The 26,990-nt window shown below is 33.5% G+C and overlaps 2 protein-coding genes across 2 annotated transcripts in view; one reads left to right on the top strand and one right to left on the bottom strand.

Annotated features, from left to right (window-relative positions):
* Positions 1-4,943: 4,943 nt before the first annotated feature.
* LOC132752971 (dynein heavy chain domain-containing protein 1-like) overlaps positions 4,944-26,990 on the bottom strand; it is a 106,728-nt gene continuing 84,681 nt past the window's right edge. The window contains exons 83-89 of the mRNA XM_060743385.1: positions 21,512-21,712; positions 20,854-20,922; positions 11,819-11,908; positions 11,397-11,451; positions 9,144-9,372; positions 7,227-7,664; positions 4,944-6,234 (exon numbers count right to left, since the gene is read on the bottom strand). Coding sequence (XP_060599368.1) covers positions 5,875-6,234; positions 7,227-7,664; positions 9,144-9,372; positions 11,397-11,451; positions 11,819-11,908; positions 20,854-20,922; positions 21,512-21,712 — 1,442 coding nt within the window. The 3' untranslated portion in view covers positions 4,944-5,874. The remainder of the gene's footprint in view (positions 6,235-7,226; positions 7,665-9,143; positions 9,373-11,396; positions 11,452-11,818; positions 11,909-20,853; positions 20,923-21,511; positions 21,713-26,990) is intronic.
* Positions 23,505-26,823, top strand: LOC132752982 (uncharacterized). Its single transcript, XM_060743396.1, has 2 exons — positions 23,505-23,984; positions 24,959-26,823. The coding sequence occupies exons 1-2, from the start codon at positions 23,587-23,589 to the stop codon at positions 26,496-26,498; spliced, it is 1,938 nt and encodes a 645-aa protein (XP_060599379.1). The 5' UTR covers positions 23,505-23,586; the 3' UTR covers positions 26,499-26,823.

The following is a 26,990-nucleotide window of genomic DNA, read 5'->3' as shown; positions in this document are numbered from 1 at the left end:
ATTTGTTTACTTTTCTCAAAGTTTTATTAATTTTTTTTCCAAGTTTGATTTTCTTTAAATATTTTTGGTCATCTGGAGGCATGCAGCTTTAAAGTAAATTATGATTTTATTTCTTTGCTGAATAATATTTGCAATTATTTGTTTGACACTGTATTTATTCAAACTTTGATGAATATATAAAAGTAATGGTACTGATACTTAATTACTTCACAAAAAAAAGTACTGGTACTGCAGTACCAAGCTAAAATCTAGTACTGGTACTGGTAATGGTACTGCATAATTTGCCAAGTACTGGTACTGGTACTTAAGTACTACACCCTTAGTACTGATGCAGCTCTGATTGTAGATTATCATATGATATGCCAATGCCTTAAAACAAGAGCGGCATGTAAGACAGAACGCTCGAATATTTAAAATCAACAGCCTGCACAATAAAGAAATTATCTTATTCATAAAGTAGTATAACTCTTTGAAATAAAAACATGTAAGAGGGAAGTAACCTACAAATAATGATGGTTGTGGAGATAAATTTTGTCCGAGAAATTCTGTAAGTTAATAAATAGATATTATTATTGCCTAATAAATGCTTAAAGCTTATGGGTCTTGAACAGTGACCTACAAGTATAATCAAAATCACATTTGAAGACTAATAATGAATGTTTATGGCTAAGGAGAAAAAAACTTGCAAACAAATCCTTAACAAAAGGCAAGCAAATACCGAATTGCAGGTCAGTAAATAGTTCCTTATTGTGTGCATAATGCAAATAAAAGAGATATTTCAACATTTAGACACACATGCAGGGCATTTTCTATGAAAGATAAGATGTCTCATCACTAACCAATTAAATAAAATTGTTAACCTTTTTATATTACTATTATAATATAAAACAAAAAAGTATTTAATTTAAAGTTGACTCCCCGTTCGTAATACCCCACCCACTTTGTATATAAATTTATCAATAAAACACATTTATGGCATAGTCCGCTTATTCTAACTTATTCTAGATATGTGTAGATATAGATTTAAAGCTGTATAAAACGAAATCATGAATGTTATTCAGTTCCAACAAGAATAAAACTAATAAGTTACACATCTTCAGAAAAGGACACCCAGTTTGCAACATATTTTTTCTTCTTTCGTTTAAATTAGGCGATGAAAACTAGAAAAAAAATCAATAAAGTCAAAATTTATAGCATAAGTAAGTTGAAAATAAGAAATTTTATGAAAAATTTCAATTGATTTACAAAACTGAAAAAGGAAATAACAACATTTGGATAGATTTTTCTAACTGCAAGAGCTAGACCTGGTATATCTTAATCGATATTTGAAGTATACATCATAATTTTGTATTTCAATATGATCTAAATGATCAGCTTCAATTTCTTTAAAAACCCAATTATTCTGTGATCGTTCACCAACTTGTTAAATTCTGGGCAATGCAATTTTGATTTAAGTCCGCAAACGTTTAAGGATAAAATCTTAATATTGTTCAGTGCCATGGATGATGTCTCAGTTTCACGACTGTCGGAATTTGCTATCATGGTAAAGGAAGAATTTAAGTGGTCTGCATTTTCATTTTGGCTTAAGTTGCAAGATGTATTTGTTTGTATGTTGTTATTATTATTATTATCATTATTATTATTCGAGTTTAAGTTTAAGTTTTATCTTTCTGATAAACATTTTCATTTACATAAGTTTGGTCTGTCACAAGAATCGCCGCTTTGAGAAGGAATTATAGTGCCAATTTTTAAAGGCGGGGTTCGTGAAGCAAAACACCTTCTGTCTGTCCGTACGAGGTTAACCTAGAACGGCAAGTTGGCTTTTTTTTAAGTTCTACCTGTACCAATGGCTTCTAAGTTTACACACTTACTAATCAATACAAAGTACATGATATTGGCAAGTTACATAACTCTGGCTTTCATATTTACCAAGTTATTGCCCTTTTCAGCACTTAGAAAATGAATAATGGTTAACCTAAAACGGCAAGTTGGAAAAATCTTAAGTTCTATCTATACTAATGGCTTTATAATTTCCACGCTTACTTATCAGTACAAAGTACATGACATTGCCAAGTGATATATCTGTGTCATCCATATTTCCCAGTTATTTCCTTTTTTTCACTTTGAAAATAGGGCCTTGTCTGGTTAACCTTTTTCGGCAAGTTGGATTTATCTTAAATTTCTCCTAATTGCTTAATTTCTTGAATAATATCTTTCATATTTAGTAGGTGGATACCTTTGATGGTCCTCTAATATTTTGTGGAGTAAGCGGTCTCTAGGGTCAAGGTCACTGGTTTAACAAATAAATATAAACATTTTTTCCTTACAGCCTTTATATTTTAGTTGATGTTTTAGTTTGATACAAACATGCCAAGGGAGGTCCTCCTTCTTTGGGTGTAGTTAGGGGTCATTTGGGTCAAGGTCAATGTTACCAATGTCAAGGTCACCAGTGTTAAAAATAGATTTTTACATTTTTACAGGTGTATTGACCTTATTCTATAGACAGATGTTATGTGTAATTGATAGAAACATAAATTTTGATTGAGTTAGTGGTCAGTTGGGTCAAGGTCAACAGTATTAAAAATAGATTTTTACACATTTGCTCATACAGCCTTTATTAAGTGACAAATATTTTTATATTTGGTAGGAAGATAACTTGCATGATCATCATTTTGATTGGGGTAGGGATCAGTGGGTCAAGGTCACTTGTGCTTAAAAATAGATTTTTACACTTTTGCCCATACAGCTTTTATTTATTGACAGATGTAATTCTTTTTTGGTAGGAAGATAACTTGCATGGTATTCTTCCTTTGGATGGAGTAAGGGGTCAGTTGGGTCAAGGTCACCAGTGCTAAAAATAGATTTTTACACTTTTGCCCATACAGCCTTTATTTATTGACAGATGTATTTCATATTTGGTAGGAAGGTAACTTACATGGTATTCTTCTTTTGGATAGAGTTAGGGGTCAGTTTGGTTGTCACCAGTGCTAAAAATAGATTTTTACACTTTTGCCCATACAGCCTTTATTTATTGACAGAATGTATTTCATATTTGGTAGGAAGATAACTTGCATGAAGTTGAATATTTTTCATCTTCACAAGTCGGAGCAATGACTTGGCAACTTATATTTTTCACAATTACAAAACCATAACTGAGTGAATGGGTAAACATTTTTTGAAATATTGCTGCTGACAAGAATCTGATCAGGGGGTATTTGTGTTTAACAAACACGTTCTTGTTTATTACATGCTTTAATAACAAAGACTTTGTGGAGTAAGAAGAAACTCTTTGTAGCATTTCTACATGGGGAGAAAATGTTTGACTGCATTGATAAGGTTTTATTATGGAGAAAGTTATCAACAGCCTTTGCAGACATAACCATACCAAGGGACCATAAATATTTATAAAACTACTAATCGACGGTCTCTCACCATTGACGGTCTTCGACGGTCTTAAGAATATATACAATTGTGCGTGAACAACGGTCTTTTAGTGCAATTTTCTTCTCTGGTGAAGGAGCCGCAATAAAAGTACCGGTGAAAAAGGGCAAAAGTGTCACTGGGACGTATTACAAAGACGAAGTACTTCAGAAACTGAAAAAGTATTATAAGAAACGACGCCCTGTCACTGATTTTAAGCATATCCGTCTTCTACATGACAATGCCCCCGCTCATACCTCCGCAATAGTTTCGGCGTTTTCGAAAAAAGAAAAAGTAACTGTTTTGCCTTAACCCCCCACCCCTATTCTCCAGACCTTGCCCCATGTGATTTCTTTTTGTTTCCGAAATTGAATTCCTTCCTTGCTGGGCGGAAATACAAGTTCCGACAGACACTTGGATCTGCCATTCATCTGTACCTTATTTCTGTGCCCAAATCAGCGTACCGTGACACCTTCAAGAAGTGGATACATCGGCTGAAACTTTGCATTTCTACCTCGAGTGCATGAAATGAACACTTTTGAGCCAACTTGAAATTTGAAGTCTCCAGATAGAAATAAGCAATACATTTCAAACATCCCTCGTATAAGTCCTTACTACAGACGTCTTATAGAAAAATATATTAGGCAATATTATTTAAGTAGACCATCTGTCTATGAACTGTTAACACTGATAATATGTATAATATAACATTAAATGACAGCTATAGAAGTCGTGTAAACAATTTTGAACGCGTATGGATTTTCATATGTTTATGATATAGTAAACTGCATAGATAAGCATATATTTTTGACCAAAAAAATCGCATTTTGGATGTTGTAAAGCTAATTTAAAGAATGATTCCCTTTTATATTTTCATGTACATTTTGATACGAGAAATATTTAGATGTTTTACCAGAAGGATTTACATTCTATTATTGTAAATTAAGATTGAGTGGTCTGCCCCTTAAAATTCAAACAGGAAGATTTAACAGAAAACTTTTTCCCTGTAATTAACAATTATGTTTATATTGTAATAATGAGCACATACAAATATTCACTGTTCATCAAAAACGCTCTTTCTTTAAGACATTCAATATTAACTGTAGAAAGATACATGATAAATCTTTGTTTTACAAGTACCAAATTACTAACATTACTGTTAAATACAAGTGTATTAGATTTTTCTTATTGTATATCACGTTATTTAAAATTGTAATACTAGACAAGGTGATGTGCTATGTCCAAATCTAAATAAATTATCTGTCCTATTTAATTGTTGAGTTTTAGCACATTGGGCCTGTGTCATTCAAAACAGATGTAAAAAGTGAAATTTAAAACCTAACCAAGATAAATGCATAGTTTTGTTCTTTCATTCAGTGCAAATATGAATAAAATAGAAAATCCTATCTGAGGACATTTCAACATTTAAATCTCATTCTACTTTTATGACTTTCTTATTTAGAACTTATAGCAACATTCTTTAGTCATTCAAAGTATGATGAAAATACAAAGAACACAGATACTTTATCATGAAATATTTATTTTTTTTATTCAAAAGAAAACAAGACATAATAATATTCAAGTAGTACATTTTCACTCAGCAGCAGAAATATTTCTATCACAGATAATGCAAATTTGTTAAGAACCAGTTATTTTCACAAGAAAGGTCCTTTCCATTTTTTTAAAGACAACGTACCTAAATAAACAGTTTTCAAAGGATTAAAAAAAATCTTCATCTATGTAACATAAACAAACCACATATGTAAATAAATCATGTACTTACACAAATCATATATAAAATTGTAAAAACATCATCTTTGGCAAATAAATTATATATTAATAAAGTAAACAAACTAAACGGCACGGAAAATAACATAACACAGATATATATAAAATATATAGAATTCATACCTAATATAAAGTCATTATGCATCTGAAATGATAATTATCAAAGTTCTTGGTTTGCAGATTTTGAAAGTGAAAAACAAACTACATTTCCGAAGTAATTAATAAATGTTGAAAGTTTGTCAGCTCACAGTACTGATTATCAACAACCTTCAACAGTAAATGATCTACTTTAACATTTCTCTGTTTATTTTCTCATTGGTTAGAATTTATAGAAATGCCTGGTAACACTGGCTGTAGACTTATATATGAAACTGATTTTTTTATTTTAATTACAAAAATAACCAAAAACATTTTAGTAACATGTAGATAAATATAATATCACAGAGTTAAACACATAAATCAAAATAAGAAAAATATATAATAAATTTCATATAAAAAATGTGCATGATGACTTTATTTTTGATGATTTCATTTTGACAGTTTATTTTATAACATTTTCCTTTCTCTATCATTTTCAATTATATTATTATATATCAAAGTTTATGCTCCAAATCCAAACTAAGTTGTATGATATCTTCAAGACTAATATAATGTTGGTAGAAGAGTTTATGTAGACTTGGAGATATTTGTGGTAAGGAAAGCCCTCTGGTATTGCCAAACACTTGGATCATTCTCTGTTGGTAGGGAGAAATGTACAATGACATTTTTATCACCATGTTTCTTTGTGTCCTGGGAACAATAAACTGGACAGCGATATAATTCATATAATCGTCTTGGTGTCTGGGGTGCATAGGTATCTAGTGGTTTCAGCCAGAATACTGGCATTTCTTGTAGACCAATGCTATCTGATGAAGGCATCATTAAAACAGCTCTAGTATTATCCCATAATGCATTGTGTAATTGTAGGCCAGATATAAAAACACCCTCTGGTGGTGCTATAGACGGTTTCAATCCAGCAGGCATCACCTGAAAAAACAATGGAATAAATATATTAGTTATTTTGTATCAAAGGTTCCATATTTATGTATTTCACACTTTAACCTGACAGCAATAAAGGCAAATAAACAACTATTATGACAAAAAAACAACCTTAACAATCAAATTAATGGCTGCTCCTCAGCTTCATGACATGTTAAATGTTTAAAGAATTAAATTTTCCAATAACAATGAGTTTTGATATAAAATTAATCTTCCAATTTCAAAAACTGCTACCAGTAATCTATATTTTCAAACCGAGTGTAAAGAAAAAATAAATAAAACCAGTCAGTCTCCCCAGATAGTGAGACGCTTTATTGAGGAAATTATGTGTTGTACAAAAAATGCCCTAACAATAAATTTTCATAGCAAAATTTTACGAATTTTTAATAAAAAAAATTTTTCTCAAGTTTTTAATAATTTTTAAATAAAACACATGCTAAAATTTGAGCATTTTAACTTATGTAATTTTCATATCCAAGGGAAGCAACTTGTGTAGGTGTTAAAAAACATTGAGCTGAATTGTTTCCCTTGATATTAAATTAACATAACAGGTAAGTGTTCTTGTCATAAAAGTTTATTTTCATTATTATAAAAGTGATTTTTATCCAGTTAAACCACATGTCAAGTTTGATAAATTAATACCGATTTTTAATGTCAAAAACTACTTTAGAAATAACTGAATTAAAACTTTTCAATAAAGTAAAATAAATAATGTTTAAACTAAAACTTTCATCTAAAATTATTTTACAGCCATCTGAATAAAAACTATAACCCATTTGAGACCACTTCCTCGAATTGACCATTACTGTTGTAATGTGTATAACCCTTTTGAGATTACTGTTACTGGTGAAATATAAGGAAACATGGTCATGACCTTAGTATTAAAGCTGACAGGCAGACATCTTAACTACTGGACATTTGATGTGTTACTCAGTTCAAGCTTTATCCATGACAAGAGACAGAAAACAATGATATCTTACCTCGACCTTGAACTCTACACAGTCAATGTCCTTGAACTGTTTCCTTGTGTATGTCTGTTTTACTGACTCCAGGAATCTGTCTGGCCGTAAAAATACAGATAAATTATATGATGCTGGCTTGCTTTCTAATATGTAAGATCTTAACTCCTTCAGTTTCACAGCTAACTCCTTCAGCCAGTCTGATATTGACCCTTCTGACTGGAAACACTGGCTGGTCCACGACATTGGCACAGTGTTTCTATTTATACAATAAATAACTTCATTCAGTTCTGGTGATGGTAAAATTTCTCCTTTAGCTTTTCTTTGTAGAAGACTTAAGTCATTGCTTATCTTTTCTATTAACTTTCTATAGCCCTCGCTCTCATAATGTAAAATTATGTCCCATCGGGCTAGACATTGATTCTTTGGTTTGGTTCTTGGTAGAAGTGGGCAATAATTCTGCACGCATAGAATATATACTGGGGTATGAGACAACTTTCTCTTAGGGATGACAGGCTTGTACTAAATTGTCTGGCCAATGGTATAACATGATTAAATAATTTCTGGAGCACCATCATAACTTGTCCCATAATCTCTTGATAATGAATACTGAAAATGATATCAGACAGTATCAGTCAATATAGCTAATAAAATCAAATTCAGCTATTATTCTGATGATATAAAATATCACTAACAACACAATTATGGCAATTTTTTAGTTTTGTTTTGTCTAATAAATCAAGTACATGTAAATACATTGTACTTACATATTTAAAAAAATAGAAAGAAAAAAAAAAACAAAACAGGTTATGATTAAATATTTTTAATAGACACATTATCATTTATAATGATCGACAAAGAATATACAGTATTTGTAAGTGGTGTAATGCCTTACATTGTATCATATCACACGAATTTCCTAGGACACAAATCTGCAGACCTCTTATTAGAAGCGGCGTTGCGACTATTAGCAAATATATCTATATTATTTTACCAATATCTACACAGCAGAGGCTTGGTTCAAAATAACAAAGGACCGCTAAAGTGTCTATAGACGGCATGATGATATGACAAAGAACAGAAAAAAGAAGATATTCTACTGGGCTGCCTTTAGAAAGTTTTTTTCTATATCCTGCCAGTTAATTCTTTGGCAAGTACAAATACGGTTTCTGGCCCTTGATGAGACATGCCTTCTATCTGGGAATCTTGGCAGCCCCGTTTTAAGTTGACAACTGTGCTTCATCTCACTATGTAACTTAGATTTTTACTTGCCAAATAATCGTACAATAAAGGCTGTCTCTGGCTGCTGCGAGTCTTACTACAACAGTATGTTAGTATTAAACAAAATGGATCACTGGTTCTTCATGTAATCAGTCATGTATACCCTTTACATCAAGAAGGGTGTAATATAATATATGGTACAGTTGTTAAGAAATATATCTTGGTTACTCATAGTTCCGCTATATAATGCTACATACTAGAAACATATGCAATTTAAAAAATATTTTCATGTTTCTAAGAAGGTACAAATTACTACATCAACTTTAATAATTACAAGTAAAGTACGTTATCCTCACGCAGTGTAAAAAATTTTTCAAGCCTATCTTAGTGTCACTTTGCATATGACAAGAATTGTTGAATCAACATACACAAAAGCATCTACGACAGTCATCAGCACATCATTGAAATCTCATCTCTATAAAGTTAACTTTATTTCAAAGCTTCTATCATCTATTTACGTAAATGCTTCTTACACTCACACATGATCACATTTTCCCCAAAATCAAACACGGAGACCAAAGTCAGCTTGTAATCAGTACGCCGGACAGCATACAGTGGCTACTTCGCTAAGGTTTCGTATACATGATATATGAATGAATTAATGAATTTCCCTATGCTTGTTTGGTACAATTATTTGTTACAATAGGCTGTACTAACCTGTTGTTCTGGTACAGCTACGCATATTATAGGCAAAGCAGTTGTATCACAGAGAGCTTTCACTAACAAACGATAACATAGATTGACACTGCGCTGTAGCAATTGATCCTGTGATATACTTGGCTCAACATACTTCAACTGTACACTTATCTTACGAAGACTCCGCAGACCACTTTGACCATAACGGGCATATTCAACTAGTATAACACTAAGAGCCTCTGCTACCCTACTATAAGAATAGTAAGAAATAGACCATGGTTATACCTATAAAATAGTAACAAATCAGCCATGTAATACCATTGATCAAAAGTAGGTAACAATAGAGCTGTGCATACGTAATACAGTAACTTAACTAGTAAGTACAATCACCATGTATACGCTAATTAAATAGTACAACACAAGAAGCCTACTTTATCTTGCTAACATTTACCTGTAAATAGTAAATAAGTAAATGAACAGTCCACTGTGTTTTAGGTGTTATTGATTGTGGTCGTTTACTTTTTTTTGGCGTCTATTACTTCACAACCAACAACAGTAAATATAGGTCATATGGCCATACCAGGTCCAGCTATTAACGTGGGTGGGGAAACCGGCCTCAGGTCGCCCGATCCGTGAATTATTTTTCAGTGCATGAACAGGCCACTGAGTAAAACCACGGCACATTCCACTAACGCCTACGGTGTATACGATTGCAATCATTGAAAAAGAATGCCAAGTCCTGCGCGTGTGGGATTTTAATGGCTACAGCAGTTTAGAGCAACGTGCGTTTGTAAAGTGACAGTAGAGCCTCTGAAAGCAACGATTGCCCGCCAGCTGAGGCTGCGCCATACCAATAAACAGCCGATGTTAAATTCGCCCATGTTATTCTACAGCTCTTGATGTTGATAGTTTTAGTATGCTACAATCGCTGAAGATGGTTGCTTGTGCGGTATTGTGCATTACTACTAATATTTCTGCAAATTTTCAGCAGCATTCCAATTTGCTTATGACAATACAATTTCAATTAGTGAGCCGTATTGTTTTATATGTGGTAAGACTCCATATCTGCCGATAAGAACTATATTCTTGATGACCAATGGTGCATCGGATGGAACCAAAGGATAAAGTAAAGCTAATAGAGTGAATGCCATTATATATAATGGCCTGTTGGCAGAGCAGAAGATCGCTAACATAGCATAACAAGTCGGAGCTTGGAAATTTTACTTATTAAGATTTGACTACTAAAAGTCGGTAACTGTCCTAATTTTGTAGGTGTGATTTTTCTTCATAGGCCTATGATTTGAAGACATCTACATCGCCTAATTGGCAAGATGTCGTTAGTGACGCAAACTGAATGTCTCTCATGGACATCTGTGCTTTGCGCCACCTGTAAGTAACTTTTGTTTGATAGCACGTAAAGAATAGTAGATGAGAGAGGCATAACTCCCTGCTCGTGCTCTGTCCAGGCTTGGTGGTGCTGTATATCTAATCTTACTAAGATGCTGAAACCAAAACAGTTCTAATAGATGGTTTAAAGAATTGGGCTGTTTTTTTCATCTTTACTTGATACAATGTATTTTCTTAAAACCTTAACATAAGTTCCAGTTAAAGTTGCAGCAAATTTGTTTAGTTGGAAGCTATGAAGCTTATTGAAAAACTAGTCTCAAATAATGTTTTTGCCGATGGAATATAACGATGGCGATGTAGTGAATGGTCATGTAGTAACGCAGATTCTAGATATGAATCTCGACATAATAATAATCTACGAATATGTTAGTGCAAGTTCCAATGAAAAGCGAAAAGGCATATATGTAAATTCTTCACGCAAAAGATATCGATACAAAAATTCTAATTAATACAAAATACTACCAATGTATAATGTACTATGGCAAGACTTTATAGGTCATATATACTAAGACAGGTAATTGCTGACAACCTAGGCATATAGAAAGCTAACACTATGTGCTAATTCATTGCAGAATAAAATTTTGTTATGTGGCTACAGTTCCAGAAATATGGGAGGTGGTACACGATATTCTGGTAGAACAAGACATAAAATCACGGGCCAAGTGATCATGCGCTAGCAATAAAAATGTGTTACACATGTTTTCGTTAGTCAGTCTTGTTAATAATAAAAAATAACAACATCTGAGGTGTTCAATGGTATAGTGAACTGTACAATCGTCTGGGTGAGAGAAGATGGAGTTATTCAGGAGGAAATCACCAGAATCTGTTAAGCCTTTCTGTAATGTAGAACTTGAAGTTAACCAGTACCTTTCCATTGGGCTGTCTCCTTTGAATGCATGCCTTGAACAGAACTCCTGAATTACTTAAAAATATATTAGTTTTTCATTCAATTGCTTAATATATGGCAATGGTCCACTACGACAATCAAGTTTGCTCTTCAGAGCTATGATATCACTATTTGTAAAACGTTATACAATTTGTCCTATCTGCTATTTATGTATAAAATTTGGGAGCTGCATCAAGAACTTTGCGTTTTTTTTTTGCTGAAGTCATAATAGATGATATTGTGTAATCATTGATATCGTATTATTAGTCAAATTGGGTTTTTTTTTGACAACTTATTTTACCAAGTTACTTCCTCTACATAAGACAATTTTAATTTTCTTAGACTTGGATCCCGTAGCCCATAGCATTCAGATTACTAGGCTTTTAAGTAACAGTAAAAATACCTGTATAAAGTTCTGCCGCAGTATCGTGAACTGTGTTGTGAATCCAAAGATCAGATGAATGTGTTAGATTCTCTATACACATGAACCATCCTGAATTGAATTATAGTTGTACTAGAGAAAAGTAAATGAGGGAAAGTGGAGTCAAATCTGGCGTATAGATGTCTGTTTCACGATCAACCTGATATTCTTTACAGGACAATCATGCTTGTGTACGACAATGTACCTCAACATATCTACCTTATCATATTAATAGACAGGAGCAATTGAATACGTCATTATAAAATTAACAGATATGATCTATCTATAAAACTAGTAAATAAGTGACTGATTCAAATATCGAACATAATATTCGCCTGCGTCGCTAAACAAATTCTTTATAGTGATTGATTTTCCAAATATATAATTTGTCAGTTCTGCAATTTTTGTTATATTTGGGGAACAATAGTGGCATTATTACCAGTGCATATGGTGATTTACAATTTTTTTTCTGGTAGTTCTTACTTCAAAACAGCGTCCACTACAGCAAGTCGATTTCAAAGTACAAACGTGCATCAGTTATTAGATTACCATCAAGCTTTCTCTCTAACATAGCTCCTATTCATAACAATTTAAAAAGTCTTTGACCAAAAGAATAAAAACCTAACAGTGCGAAAACTTTAAAGTATTAACACGTCAATTAACCATTTAACACATATCGATGGTGTGCCAGACAGCAACTTTACTGATTTTAAACCGCAACCCTGTCATTTTAAATGGGTAACATCTATTAAATATTTCATTGCTAAATGTTTACATCAACAAATGAGTTTCTTTCATATTTATATATCGCATTGTATTGTTTCAAGGTAAGATTGTTTTAAACTTTTACCATTTTTACAGATGAGCAATTATTAGTATTTGTTTGTTTTGGGTTTACGTCACATGCGGGACAACAGTTATGGTCATTGATCACGAATTCGCATGCTTTACTGGTGGAGGAAGACTCAGGCTGCCCCTTCTGTGGCATATATTGCAAGTTACTGAACGGGCTCTAACCTGAGTAAAAGCGGCCACCGAATCCATAGTTGCCGCATAAGCTAGCTGGAATCAGCTTTCCTGCTACATGAAAAGAATCGCAGAGTCCTGTCGGGATATCGGAAGCCATCACAACAACGGTAGGCAGGGCAATAGTGGTATACAAAATTATATATACTTGTCAGGCAAGAATACCTACTTCAGTAGTTGAAAAGAATTTCTTGTTTCTGAGTTCCTTCATGCTTATGATGAATAGTTTTTGTTATACAGAAGCGAACAGTAACCAGTCGCGGCAATAGCAACTCTTCTAACAATGCATGCCTTGACCCTCTGACCCTAGACCAATCAACCGCCAAAGTTACATGAAACCGTGTGACGCTTTACCTCGATCGCTATCGCTGCCTTGCCAAGACGTTTCAACGACATCATGCTGGAAGGACTTACAATATGGGAATTGCGTCGTGTATAAAATTTTATATGTATTTCAGTGTCATGCACGCATTTATAATTAATTAAGGATTGCAGATTTTTATAAAGCAAAGAGAGACACATGACACACATGGAATTTTCTGCCCCGCACGTAGGGCATGATATTATGTACTTTTTTAATACAATATGACCCACATACTATGACTATCATACAAAATAGCTAAGGCTCGGTCATTGTGCAATGCTAACAGATAAATATATATTAGACATTTCGACAGTTATGTAAAAAGCCTTGTGGAGCTGTCTACTATGTAGCTAGGCAAAAGGCTGAAACCATTTTTTATATTTCATTTAGTACAGAGGCGACAGCTAAGGAATAATTTCTTTTGATAGCTAGTACTGTACAAGATTAATAGAGACGAAATCAATTTTGTAAAGATACTGTTCTGTAAAAGATCGATGCATGTGCCGTACTAAAAATTCGGGTATAATAAAAATAAAAGTTCTGAAATCCTTTTTTTTGTCAGAAAATAGTAAATAAACTTTTGTTGCACAAGGTAATGTTTGTGTCCAAGATATATACAAGTAGCTAATGGTAATATAAGAATGTTATAGATAAAATGAATAAGTCAGCATGAAGTACAATACAGATGGTAATAGTTCATAGAACAAAAAGATGATATTCACTGACCTGATGCTTGTTTGCTAAAGGGTGATAAGAAAGAAAAAATGATGAAATTATGAATGGACTGTACACTTTAGTGTCTTGCAGCACTCCATACGGACGTCGTGGTAGAATAGATTAGGTAAAGTACAAATACAACTGTGTGTGTGTTTCATGAGGTAAAGTTGTTGACACCTGCCTTGATGTTAATGAGATGTCAGTGTTACTCGTCGAATAACTTCACCTAGCTCATTAATAATATAAGAGCTTGGTGCCACTCTCAGATAATCTGTAAAATTAGATGAAGACGAATATCTGAATTAATAAGCATCATATACATGAATGATCCTAGTGGAAACTTTATCTTACTTTTCGTTCCTTTTCGCCTATAAGAAAAAACTCCATCCAGATAATGAAATGCACTAGCTTTAGGTAAGTTATAGTTATATTGTTTTTTGTTTATGTGTGCTAGTGTACAGTTAAGTAAATAGTTTTGGCAAATATTGCTACATCGCACCTTCCATGCAGTAGCCGTAGTAGCATCCATAAAAACATGTCAAAAATCTTTAATAACAAATTAATAATACAACAAATATTCATTCTTAAAAAAAGAAAGAATCTACATAATAACAATTTGCTAGCAACTGTGTATCAGTAAATTAATAAAAAATCTGTCAAATAAATTAATCTTGTGTACACTAACAGACTATCGCATATAAAAATACAAATGTGGATATGAACTTAGATTAGCTTATCCAGGCAAAAGTATGTTTAACTTCATATATTAGGATAATCATTGCAAATATAAAGTGAGCAAAAATTCAAGATCGTTTAGTGACATAAATATTATGTATTCTTTGCAACAGATGTTTAAGCCAGAATAAACTTACGCTGCTTTCAGGAGGCAGCAAACTTTCCACAAGGATACATTTCTTAAAGATAAAGAGGGTGCTTGCCATGGTCATAACGAGGCAGCAGTGTTTGCATCAAGAAACTCGGATGCTACAAAGTACTACGCTTCCGACTGCTCATATGTGTAGCCTATTCAGTGTACTTTCCTTAACCCATGGAAGGCATGGTGGAAGCCTGCTGATCTAGTATCAAACAAATTAACCATAGTGGCTTGGGAGGCCTCCATCTACCAGTCGGTTCTGTCCAAGCAAGAAGGAAGCTTCTGACAAGGGCCACGCTGCTATGTCAAAAGCGTTCAAAAAGATAACAAGGTGTCCTATGCACCCGAGGCCTCTGCCGAGTGCTGAGTGCTATGTTACTAGAGCTAGCAAGATAGGTTGAAAGTTAACTAGGATAGTGGCTGCTCAAACATCAATCATAGACAACAAACTTGAAAGATGTTTTGGTATACACTGCATCATAAGATAGTTCCTTTGCTGCGTGATGCCAGAGGCGCAACTGTTGTATAAAATATATGAAGCAAAAAAATAATTCTACTGGCAAACTGATATATAGCCAGTAATATACGAGTTCATGTATTGTTCTAGATAATTGTTCATGAGTTAATCATTTCTAAATTACAAATATCTACATGAAGACTTTGTGAATCTGATGTTACACGATATAAATCATCAGATTAAGAAAAAACATTTTGAATATGATAGTTATAACACAAGTTATCTGTTATAAGAACCAGAGACAATAAATCAATAAGAATCAATATATAATTAAATTCCCTCATTACAATGTTATTGAATAATTGTCTAGAATATGAATATCTAACAGCTTACCTTGCATACTATATATGTCAGTTGAGTTGTTTAAGTGCTGCCTGTACTTCCTGGCCATGTTAAAAACACATATACCGCCTGGCTTAGAATACCAAAAAATTTACGATCTTAGTAGATGTAAAGAATTGATAATAAACTGTTTACTTAAGTAACAAAGAATGATTGATATTAAAGTTTCAAAATTAAATGTTTTGATGAATATTTTTTTACAATATAACTGCAAGGTCATAAATGAATCAGGCGCCACTTCACCAGTTTGTTCCCCATTTAATTTCTTCGATCTCATAAGACTTTGAAATGTACTGCTGTAAATCATAGCCATCGAATGAAACTTGTAGATATGCATAATTATAGTAGGAATGTAGGCCACTAAACTATTCTCTGAATCGGATGTTTTATATAATTCTTATGGCTGCGCCTGACAATGATCAATAGAAACACTAATAAGAGAGAACTTCTGCCTCGATTAAGATGGTCAGCCATAAGTACCGAGAGTGCGCTGCCCTCTTAAAGAATGATCTTGGTTAACGTTCAAGCGCTGCCTTTCTGCCAGTTTTATTAGTAGAGTACTTAGCATGTCCTGGGTTCAATAGGATATGAGTTCCAGAAAAGATACATATGTTCTTTGCTCTCTAAAATCATTTCCTATTAAAAATATAGAAAAGGAAGCAGGGATAAATAAATTAAAAATAAAGTAAAGAATAGGGGGTGGTGATTAGTAATGTGCCTGCATATAATACATCCGACTAAAATCAAACTATATGAGTGTGTAATATATTTTTGTTCCAATGCGGAAAATAAAAATGAATATCGTTTAACTACAGAATTGATGAATAGCTGGTCTTTCATATCACAAGCTTTTCTGTTATCCATTGGCAACGTTTTAATTAGTTGCATATACAAATTGTGAATACCACTTAGGACATACATAAGTGCAGCTAACATACATGTCCTTGATGCCAGTTTCTTCTATGCTTGTATAATATCATATTTCATTTGACCATTTCTTTGAACCTTCAAATTCCTATTCCTCTTGTGCACTTTCATAGTTTTGCGTGTAAGCAGGAAGTTAGATGAATTCTCATCACGATGTGAATGACATATCGTTGATGATAGCAGCATGGTCTGATGTAGCGGATAATAATTTGTGGTAGCCCATCACCCTGTAAAAAATATATAAACTTAACTATTTTAACCACAACTAATGGTACGACGCTAATAAACTGTGTTAACTATCATCTCTATCTGGGGCAAAAATCCACTCATCATTTTACACCAAAATTTAAGTTAAATTTTCAAATATGTACTGAGTGAATAGTATAAGCAGGCAAGATGTGCCATGATATAACAAAGTGAAGATGTACTAGACTGATCTTAGTCAGTATGTGTCCCAATGGGTTATAAAGTATATAATTGCATCAGCTTGGCTTAAGAGTATTAAACAATAGGAAATGTTCATTGTCTATTTTGCAAAGGGTATTGATCAATGTATTTAATGACAATAATTATTACTTATTTAAACCATTACAGGTCACTTCAGCACTATCCTATTTTTTACTGTATACAGGACAAGATTTGCCTGTTTTCAACATTTTAGTGGGCATGCTGAATTATGACCTTTTTATGAAAATTAGTTTATTGCATCATAATTTGGTTCCATATGTCAATGAAGCTCTATAATAATGTTAAGCCCTAAATAGATAAAGGTCAGGCCTAATTATACATAGTTTTAGTTATGTATTGTTTAAATATAAATTAAAACTGTTTCCGCATGGTTTTTAGTCATCTATATACTTGTGTATATGCGTCATTTTGGTTCCCTTATAAAAGACGATCGTCAACAAATCTTTAGGAATAGGCCGTGTGAAAACATCTACAACTAAAAAACAGAATAAAATGATCATAAATTCTATGTTTGTGTCCCAGACTCATGCAATTCAGTATTAAACAAGTCCACACCAAATAAATTAAACCAATCACTTGACCAGTTAACATGTAACATCATCAGATCGTGACTAAATATACATTTTTTTCAGCACGGAATCAGTGGTAAACCCGAAGTAGCTCAAATATTAGAGCAGCAAATTCTGGGATGATACACCCGAACTCGCTAACTAGGCAACCCTGACAACTGTTGGTTTCGCATCTTTAGATTCCACATAAGAAATGTTTGAGAGGTCAGTGCACGGAACAGGGGATGCAAAGGCCTATCCTTCGCTAGACTGTAGCGATACATCAATTTACTGTGGCGCTACTAGAGCCTAGTTGTAAGAGAAAAACATAAGACTTAAAGTCTACGTGGAATGATAAGATACTTATAATATGACGATTTTGAGGTTCTTTAAACTTGTGAAGCTTTTAGTAAAGCATTAACATATGTATCGTTTGCGGCATAAGAATTGAATAGAATAAAACTGATATAGTTTTATTGCTATTTCATATTGAAACTAAACTAAATGCGCTGACTGCGATTTCATGATACGTCCCGTACCAGCATGTCCTTAGACAGAAGAAGGACTTGGAAAGGTGGTTACAGGGCCATATAACATTGGTGTGGGGCTATATAAATACGATAAAAAAGAAATATATCATGCCTGGGTGAATGAAAAGACTACAGTAAGAACAGGTATAGGTATGAAATATATTATCAATCAATCGTTCGAAATACAGGTTACAAAAACTTATCTTTTGCCTATCGTACTAAATCAATTTTATTTTTAAAGTCAATTTTGGACCTTACATGTTGGTGAGCCTTGACCCTTAAATCTGGCTACACGGATTAAGCATGGGGAGTTCATTTTTGCACATGCGCCCAGTTTGGGCCTGTGGAAACAATTCTGGAGTAGAACGTTGTTGAAGAAAATCGAAGCTATCCTAATTAGTATAGTAATTTATAGAGACCGACAGCAATAACTGGTCTAGTATGTGATTGATGTAAATTTGAAGACTTTAAAAAGGGGCATAATAACTTTCAAAATAGCAAAACAAGAGTAATCAAACTTGACCTGCATATCCTTATTGTAGCGCATCTCATATATCTTAAAGTTTTCAAACAATACCTGTGCTAGTGGTTCAAGAATTATTCAAGTACATGTATAAAATTTAAGTAGACCATTTTCCTATAGCTCAATTTATTTTAACCATTTCAAGTGTGACCTTTGACCCTTTAGAAGGCACAAAGGTGAACATAAAATTCATGCACATAACATCCTGTGAGGTGAAACATATTGATAAAGTTTTTTGAAAGAAAATTCATTCCTAAGATATCGGATATACATAGAAGCTCGTAACACGAACAATAAGTTGTTTTATATATAATATGATTGTAATGTAAATTTCGAAGAGCTTAAAAAGGGGCATAACTTTGTTAAAATGCAATACAAGAATTTATGAAACTTGACCAAGCATAATCTTAATTGTGACACTTCAAATACATTTTAAGTTTCAAGCAAAAACCTTTTCTAGATCTCAGAAATATTCAAATAAATTGTTAAAATTTAAGGAATATTTTCTAAGTCAATTTTGACCTTCAAGTGTGACTTGACTTAAGGGCCGGCAAAAGGGTGACATGGGTTCTGCACATCCCCTTGTTTGAGGTGAACATTTGAGCCAGGATTGAAGAAAATATCTTTTCAATAAGTGTAGGACTTACAGAGCGGACACGACATACAGTGTAATATTTGATTGTTTGATATTCTGACCTTCAATTGTGACCTTAGCTGACACATGGGTTAACATGGCCGGTTCTACGCACTATTATTCCAGCTGTTGAGGTGAAACATTTGAGCCAAGGTAATGTGAAGAAAGATCCTTCAATTTAGTGTAGGACGTTACCAGAGCGGATCAGCGCAGCAATATAGTGAGTAATATTTGATTAGTTTTGATATTCTGACACATTCAATTAGTGACCGTTGACCTTGAGCATTGACTACATGGGTAACATCGGATTTCTGCACTGATCGCGACCTTGGTTGAGCGTGAAACATTTGAAACCAAAGTTTGAAGAAAATCCTTCAAATTATAGTAGGACGATTTACTAGGAGCGGACACGACAATATAGGTGTAATATGTTTTGATTGTTTGGACATTTGGACCTTCAATTGTGACCCTGACCTTGAGAACCTGGTAGCACAAATGGGCTACATGGGTTCTTGCACAATCATGCCTTGTTGAGGTCGAACATTTGAAGCCAAGTTTGAAGATAAGATCCTATGCAATGATTAGTGTAGGACTGTTAGCAGAGCGGACACGAGCATAACCCTTGTGTAGATATTTCTGAATTGTTTGATAATATTGAAACCTTTCAATATGTGACCTCGTAGAACGCTTACAGCTGACACCATGGGCAAACATGGGTTCTGCACATTCGCCCTTGTTGAGGTGAACATTTGAGCAAGTTTGAAGAAAATGCTTTTCAATATAGTTGTATGACTTTACAGAGCCGGACTAGGACATACTGTGTAATTATTTTTGATTTGTTTGATATTTGGACCTTCAATTGTAGTGGACCCTTTTTAAAACTTCAGCTAAGACAGCATGGGGCTACATGGTTACTGCGACATGCCTCATTTGTTTGAAGGTGTGACAGTGTTGAGGCCAAGTTGAAGAAAATCTATTCAAATTAGTGCTAATGGATGCTTTACAGAGCGGACAGCGTACATAAGCTGAGTGTATATTTGATTATGGTTTGGATAAATTTTGACCATTCAATTGTGCACCTTGACCTTGAAGGCTGGCACACTGGGCAACACTGGGTTCATCACATCCTCTGTTGAGGTAACCATTTGAAGCAAGTCTTGAAGAAATCCTATTACAATTGGTAATGGGCAGTATATAGATGCGGACACGAAATGGAGACGGACCGACCGAGCGCAGCCGACAACGTCGACCGCACGCCAGTAGCGGAGCGGAACCGACCGGCGACAAGCGTAGCCATCATTCTAAGGCCCCACTCGCCGTCACATTTTTTGTGGCTGAGGGGTTATAATAATCCATGAATTAACATTTGCAGTTAAGAATTAATGTAAATGAAACTGAGATAAAAAAGGCATACCATGTTACTATAGGCATTTTATACCAGTCTGCTAGTCATAGTAAAATGGGTCAATCTGCCTCTATAATCCACAGATATCTTGCGATGTTACATAGTAGACTGATCTGGATGTTAAACTATAACATTCCTATACTAGCTGTTACGAGGTTAACGGGACGTAACTTGCTCACTCTCCTCATGTATTTGCGAAGGAATCGTGATGCTAAAAATATCAGCAAATAATAAATAAACTTACATGGTAGTTATAAGGTATTGGCATTAAATCAATACAATAGGCTAAAAGTTTCCATTTTATTTATTACTGAAGACTAGCTAGCATTATAATAGTTATTCATTTAGTATTCCAGTAAAATGTTTCAATTTTTTATACTTGCTTTACAGGGCGTTTTGGAAACATAAAAATAAGGTGTATTACATCATAACATTCGAGTATATTTACTTAGCACGACAGTTACTTGTTAGTAATACAGTATAATACCTGTTTTTGTTTTTTTGTTCTTTGTTTTTTTGGGGGGTGGGTAGGTGGGGGTTTTATCAACAACAACAAAAAAATCTTGAAAAAATATCTGCATGGAAGATGAATGTTAGTTGATGATCAAACTAAAATGGAATAAATAATACATCTGCCATGCCAAAAACTAGAACTTAGAAATTAAAAGACCATATCCTGTTCCAACTTAGTCTGTTATGAATTGTGTAAGCATTTGTGTTGTATATCATATATCATAAAACAAATAGCTGTTATTTAAACATTATTTTACAACCATGTTATAATTTATCATTGTATTTATATTCATCTAACCGTTTAGTGAAATCTGTTCCAGTGTTGGTGGTTAATGTGTTAGATGTGCTACTGGTACGTCGTGTCATCGCGCCATCTTGAGAATAATCCACGGAATATTCTGAGAATGTGACACCTGTACCACGACTTGGAGGACAGGGTGTTGACCCCTCTTCTACTTTGTCATCAGCTGACGGTAATTGCGGAAGATCTGAAAAATAACCAACATTATCATACTGAAATAAAACCAAAATGTGCGTGGGAAAAAAATAACAGATTTTTCACCCTTAAAAGTTATCAAAAACAACTTTGATAATAAAAATAATAAAAACTAAACATAACTATGCTGTCGTGATTGATAATATACAATCTCTTGTCTTGATAATTTTACTTAACAAGAGCTGTTCTTAAGATTACATGCTTGTGGGTGTATAAAAGTAGAATCAGAATAGGTTTTTCAAAACTTGTATATCAATTAAGGATATAACAGTGTTAAAATCCATGAAAGATATGATCTATATCTATATCTCAATAAAATATGTAAAATGATGATGATGATGATTCAGAGAGAAGCCTGGATGAGTAAACAAGAACTGTCGGAGGACAGTAACACTCGACTATTTGAAAATTTGTCACAAGGGTGTTTCATTGAGTATAATAATGCTTACCTATATGAATACATAAAATTGTCCGAAAAGGTACAAACCCTTCAAGTTTCAATACATTCCCTTCAGTAGTTATGGAGATACAAGCTTACACACAAAAACTTAACCAATAATTTATGGATCGAAAAAGGGGCATAATTATGCAAAAAAGTAAATCAGAGTTATGGGACTTGTGCCAATCATCTTAGATAATCACAGACAACAAGAGTGTGAAGTTTCAATCCATTCCCTTCAGTAGTTATGGAGATACCAGCTTACACGCAAAAACTTAACCAAAAATTTTTAAGTAAAAAAAGGGGCGTAATAATGTGAAAAAGCAAATCAGAGTTATGGGACTTGTGCCAATCATCTTAGATAATCACAGACAACAAGAGTGTGAAGTTTCAATCCATTCCCTTCAGTAGTTATGGAGATACCAGCTTACATACAAAAACTTAACCTAGAATTTCTAAGTCGCAAAAGGGGCATAATTATGTAAAAAAAGCTAATCAGAGTTATGGGACTTGTGCCAATCATCTTAGATAATCACAGAGAACAAGTGTGTGAAGTTTCAATCCATTCCCTTCAGTAGTTATGGAGATACCAGCTTACATACAAAAACTTAGCCAAGAAATTCTAAGTCGAAAAAGGGGCATAATTATGTAAAAAAGCAAATCAGAGTTATGGGACTTGTGCCAATCATCTTAGATAATCACAGAGAACAAGTGTGTGAAGTATCAATCCATTCCCTTCAGTAGTTATGGAGATACCAGCTTACATACAAAAACTTAACCACAGGGACGCCGACGCTGACAAATGGGTGACTGCATTAGCTCGATTATTCTGCGAATAGTCGAGCTAAAAACCTCTTCTTATTGTATAGATATAATTTCTTAAATTGCAATTTTAAATCTTCTTTAACCCTTTAGCTGCCAGAGGGTTATTGTTTTATTGATCACCTATTTGCCAGAGGGTTTTCTAAGAAATTACTATATTATTAATAAATATAATTATTATTATTTGTTATTACTATTATAATAATTATGTATGTTTCCAAATCTGTGAGTATAATAATAATTATTGTTATAATTTTCTTTATATTTATTATTAATTTTCTTCTTATTATTATTTATTTATTATTATTACTATTATTATCATAGGAACGGCTAAAGCCGTCCATATGTCAAATACGCCCGGCATATTTAGCCGTCCTAATGGCAGTGAAAGGGTTAATAGATTTACTGACAAGGTTTTATCTATATACACAAAATTTAATACATCATATAATGTAAACAATTAAGTTTAGATAAAAAATTTTATCATAGATGTGTGTATTTACAATTTTGATAACATTTTCACTATAAGAGGAAGTTACTACTAAAATGTTAAAATATTTGATACATTTGAAATTATATATACTGTAGGCAGTGAGGGTTTACAGATGCCAGTATATATAATAGTTTTGAGAAATTTAAAGACTTCAATAACAATGGCAACAGGTGGGGATATCACTATAGATGAAACTGACCAAATGCAAGATGAATTTTTTGATATTCAGTGTACACTTTGTGAACTAAAGAATAAAAACTGCAAAGCAGAAAAATATTGTGTGGACTGTAAAGATAATTACTGTTCAACATGTGTCAAGTTTCATGAAGATATTCCAGCTTTATTAAAACACAAAATTCTAGAAAAGGATCAATTCCAGTCAATGTCAAGACAAACACAGTTGCCCATACCAACAGAAAGATGTGAAAACCATAATCATAATTGTGTTGACATGTACTGTGAAGAACATAATCAGGTGGGATGTCAAATGTGCATGGCTATATATCATAGGTAAAGTCTTGTATTTTATGTACTCTTTTAAAAAATATAACATATAATCTGTAAATTGTTTTTCAAATATTGGCAGGTTTGCGATTCATGAGACTAAATCATCTCTGTTTAATTACTTCTACAACATCTGACCAAAGAGTTGTCATTATTAAATCCAGCAGTTTTTGTTTTGGTGCCAAAGTAAAAGGGGATAATTGTTCAACTCACAGTGCTTGGGGGATGGACCTTTTACCACATGAGCATATTGTGAAAAATGGCTGTTTTCATTGAAAAGCTTCCTGTAACAAGTTCAAACTGCTAAAAAACTGTAAAAAATGCTTACTGATCAAACTTGGCAATAAATGTTGACTTGACTATAGCCTTTGTAACAGCATACTCAATCTTAAATTTCCTAATTTACCATGGCAAGGGGGGGGGGGGGGGGGATGTCTAAAAATTGCAAAAAAATTCTATTGCTTTTTTCCATCAAATCTGTTTTCTAAGTGCTGCAACTGTTCAATGGACTGAGATGGAGTCAAAGGCTTTTCAGCATTGGTTACAGATTACCTTAAGATCGACCTCAGGTCATTTTTAACCCCACACAAGTCAAAAATTAAACCCCTAAACAGAAGGGGGCACGTCCCCCCCCCCCTCTGGCACCCCCTTAATGTACCTTTTTGATAGGGGGCAGCGCGGAAAAAAGGGATCACTTTTTTGAACAACATTTCTCTAACAAAAAACAGTGTTTGGGGCCTAAATGGGCCATTTTTTCACAATTTGAGCCCTCAAAAAGGGGGTTGGGGGTAAAAAGCTGTCAAAACACACCTATATGAGGTAAAAGGTTAAAAAAGAATTTTACTTTCTGACTGTCAAAGTCTCGGCCAATCCCAGGGACTGGAGGTAATGTGGTTTCAAATGTTTGGTGCATAATACATTTAAAAGTCAACATATATAGATCTATGTTTTATAACAGAATTATTGCTTTATTATTACAGATCTTGTAAAGACATATCCTACATACCTGAACTTCTTACCAACAAAACAAATATTTACAAAGTTGAAGATACCGAAAAAAAGCTTCAAGAAATAATGCAAAAAGTGCATCAGTATCAAGACAAGTTTGAAAGTAAAAGGAACAAAGTCCTTGGAAACAAAGAACAACTTTTGCAGCAAGTAGCTACAATAAGAGAAAGTATCAATAAACGGCTAGATGTACTGCAGCATGTGTCTATTACACAGATAGAGGAAATAACAGAACCAGCCCTAGAAAATATCCAAGATGACCTAAAAGTACTTGAGGGAACTGAGGCCCTGCTGCACTCTGCAACAAACACTCTAGTATCTACAGGATACAACATTTCACAAGACTTTGTAAACATAATTAAAAGCAAAAACATTGCAAAAGAAGTTGAGAGGTTTCTTGATAGAAGTAAACCTGAAGAGCAAAATGAAGAAATTGAGCTGAAGGTCAATGAAGTCCTCTCTGATATGCTCCGAGAGATGGATAGCTTGGTAAGCTTAGAAGTAAACAAAGTTCCCATAAGCTCTATAGATGAACCTTCCACAAAAAATGAAATGTGTAAAGATGATGACACCGTAGTTTCAGAGGACTTCAAGGATTTAACAGAGAAGAAAACAGAACTGGAAAAATTAGAAAATGAAACGATCTCTGGAGAATGTACCACTGAAAGTAACCAAAAAAGACTAAATAATGTTTTACAAGAGGAACCAAAAGAAAACAAGCATTTAAAAAAATTCAAATTCAAATCTAAAAAAATGATCGATGTCAAATATCCATCAGACCTAAGTACTCCAAATATCTACAGCATTTGCTTCCTACAAGATGGAACGCTAGTACTAGCTGACTTCAGTAACCTAAGGTTAAAAAGAGTTGACAGACCTGGATATTCTATATTAGACTACTGTGACATCCCGGGAAAGCCGTGGCAAGTTTGTACCATATCTAACAACGAGGTGGCTGTCTCTTGCTCAGATACAGTCTTACATGTTGTTTCCCTTCAACCCAAGATGAAGAAAACTCGCACGATAAAACTTACACATAGCTGCAGAGGTTTGGCATATGCCAACGGAAACTTGTATCTTTCTGATTCTACATCAGTATATATTTATGAACTTAAAGGCACTACGCTTAAACAGTTGTTTAAGATTCCTTTGTCTCATGGCATCAGTGGTTTAGCCGTCACTAATGATGGTTCATCAATATATGTTGCTGACATGGAAGAAGGTTTACTTGTTCTTAATAGAAATAGAAAAAAGTTCATCACAGGTAAATTTTATAACAATCTGTTACAAGGAGCCAATTATGTAAGTGTTACAGAAAATGGAAGAGTTTTAGTTGCTTGTAACCATACTAGGAATGTTCTCCAGTTAGGTCCTGAATGTGAGTTTATAGGACAGTTATTGAAGACAGATAAAATCAATGTACCAGTTTGTATATATCATGACCATCTGTCTAACAAAATCATTGTAAGCTATACAAATCAGAACAAAATCGAGGTATATGACTTAGAATAATGGAATAGACTTGTCAGGTATTGAATTCTGAACTGTTCTTTTATATGACATCAAGATTATAATGATAAAATTTAGCAGCATAGAGTAAAGCATGTCATCAGAATAAAAGGATGTGCAGCTTTGTCTGGCAAGTTTTTATTGCCCATTTATATTAAGAAATTAACTAGGAATATGATTTCACTCTTTTCTGCCCAACTAATAAGTCTATCAGAGAATCTATTATAAAATATGCATAATTATGTATATGTTTAATTCCTTTAGTCAAAATATCAGAACTGTTTAAATACTTGTTTTGAATTATAGATATGTATAGATATGTATTTAATGTTTTGAGTATTTGGTTTGAACTAAAGATACCTATATGTGTTTGTTTCTTTTTCAACTAAGGTATAAAGAAGATTGACTGCCATTCAGGAATACAGTAAAGGAAAGGCATAGTCATATTTTGTTGACTATAACTAATTAATACTTAGATTTTATGTAATTTTAGGA

The sequence above is a fragment of the Ruditapes philippinarum genome, unplaced genomic scaffold, assembly GCF_026571515.1.
Source record: "Ruditapes philippinarum isolate M1 unplaced genomic scaffold, ASM2657151v2 ctg476_1_1_1_1, whole genome shotgun sequence".
NCBI classification, from domain to species: Eukaryota; Metazoa; Mollusca; class Bivalvia; order Venerida; family Veneridae; genus Ruditapes; species Ruditapes philippinarum.
Note: the sequence above shows the minus strand (reverse complement) of the source record. Positions and strands in the feature narration are given on the sequence as shown.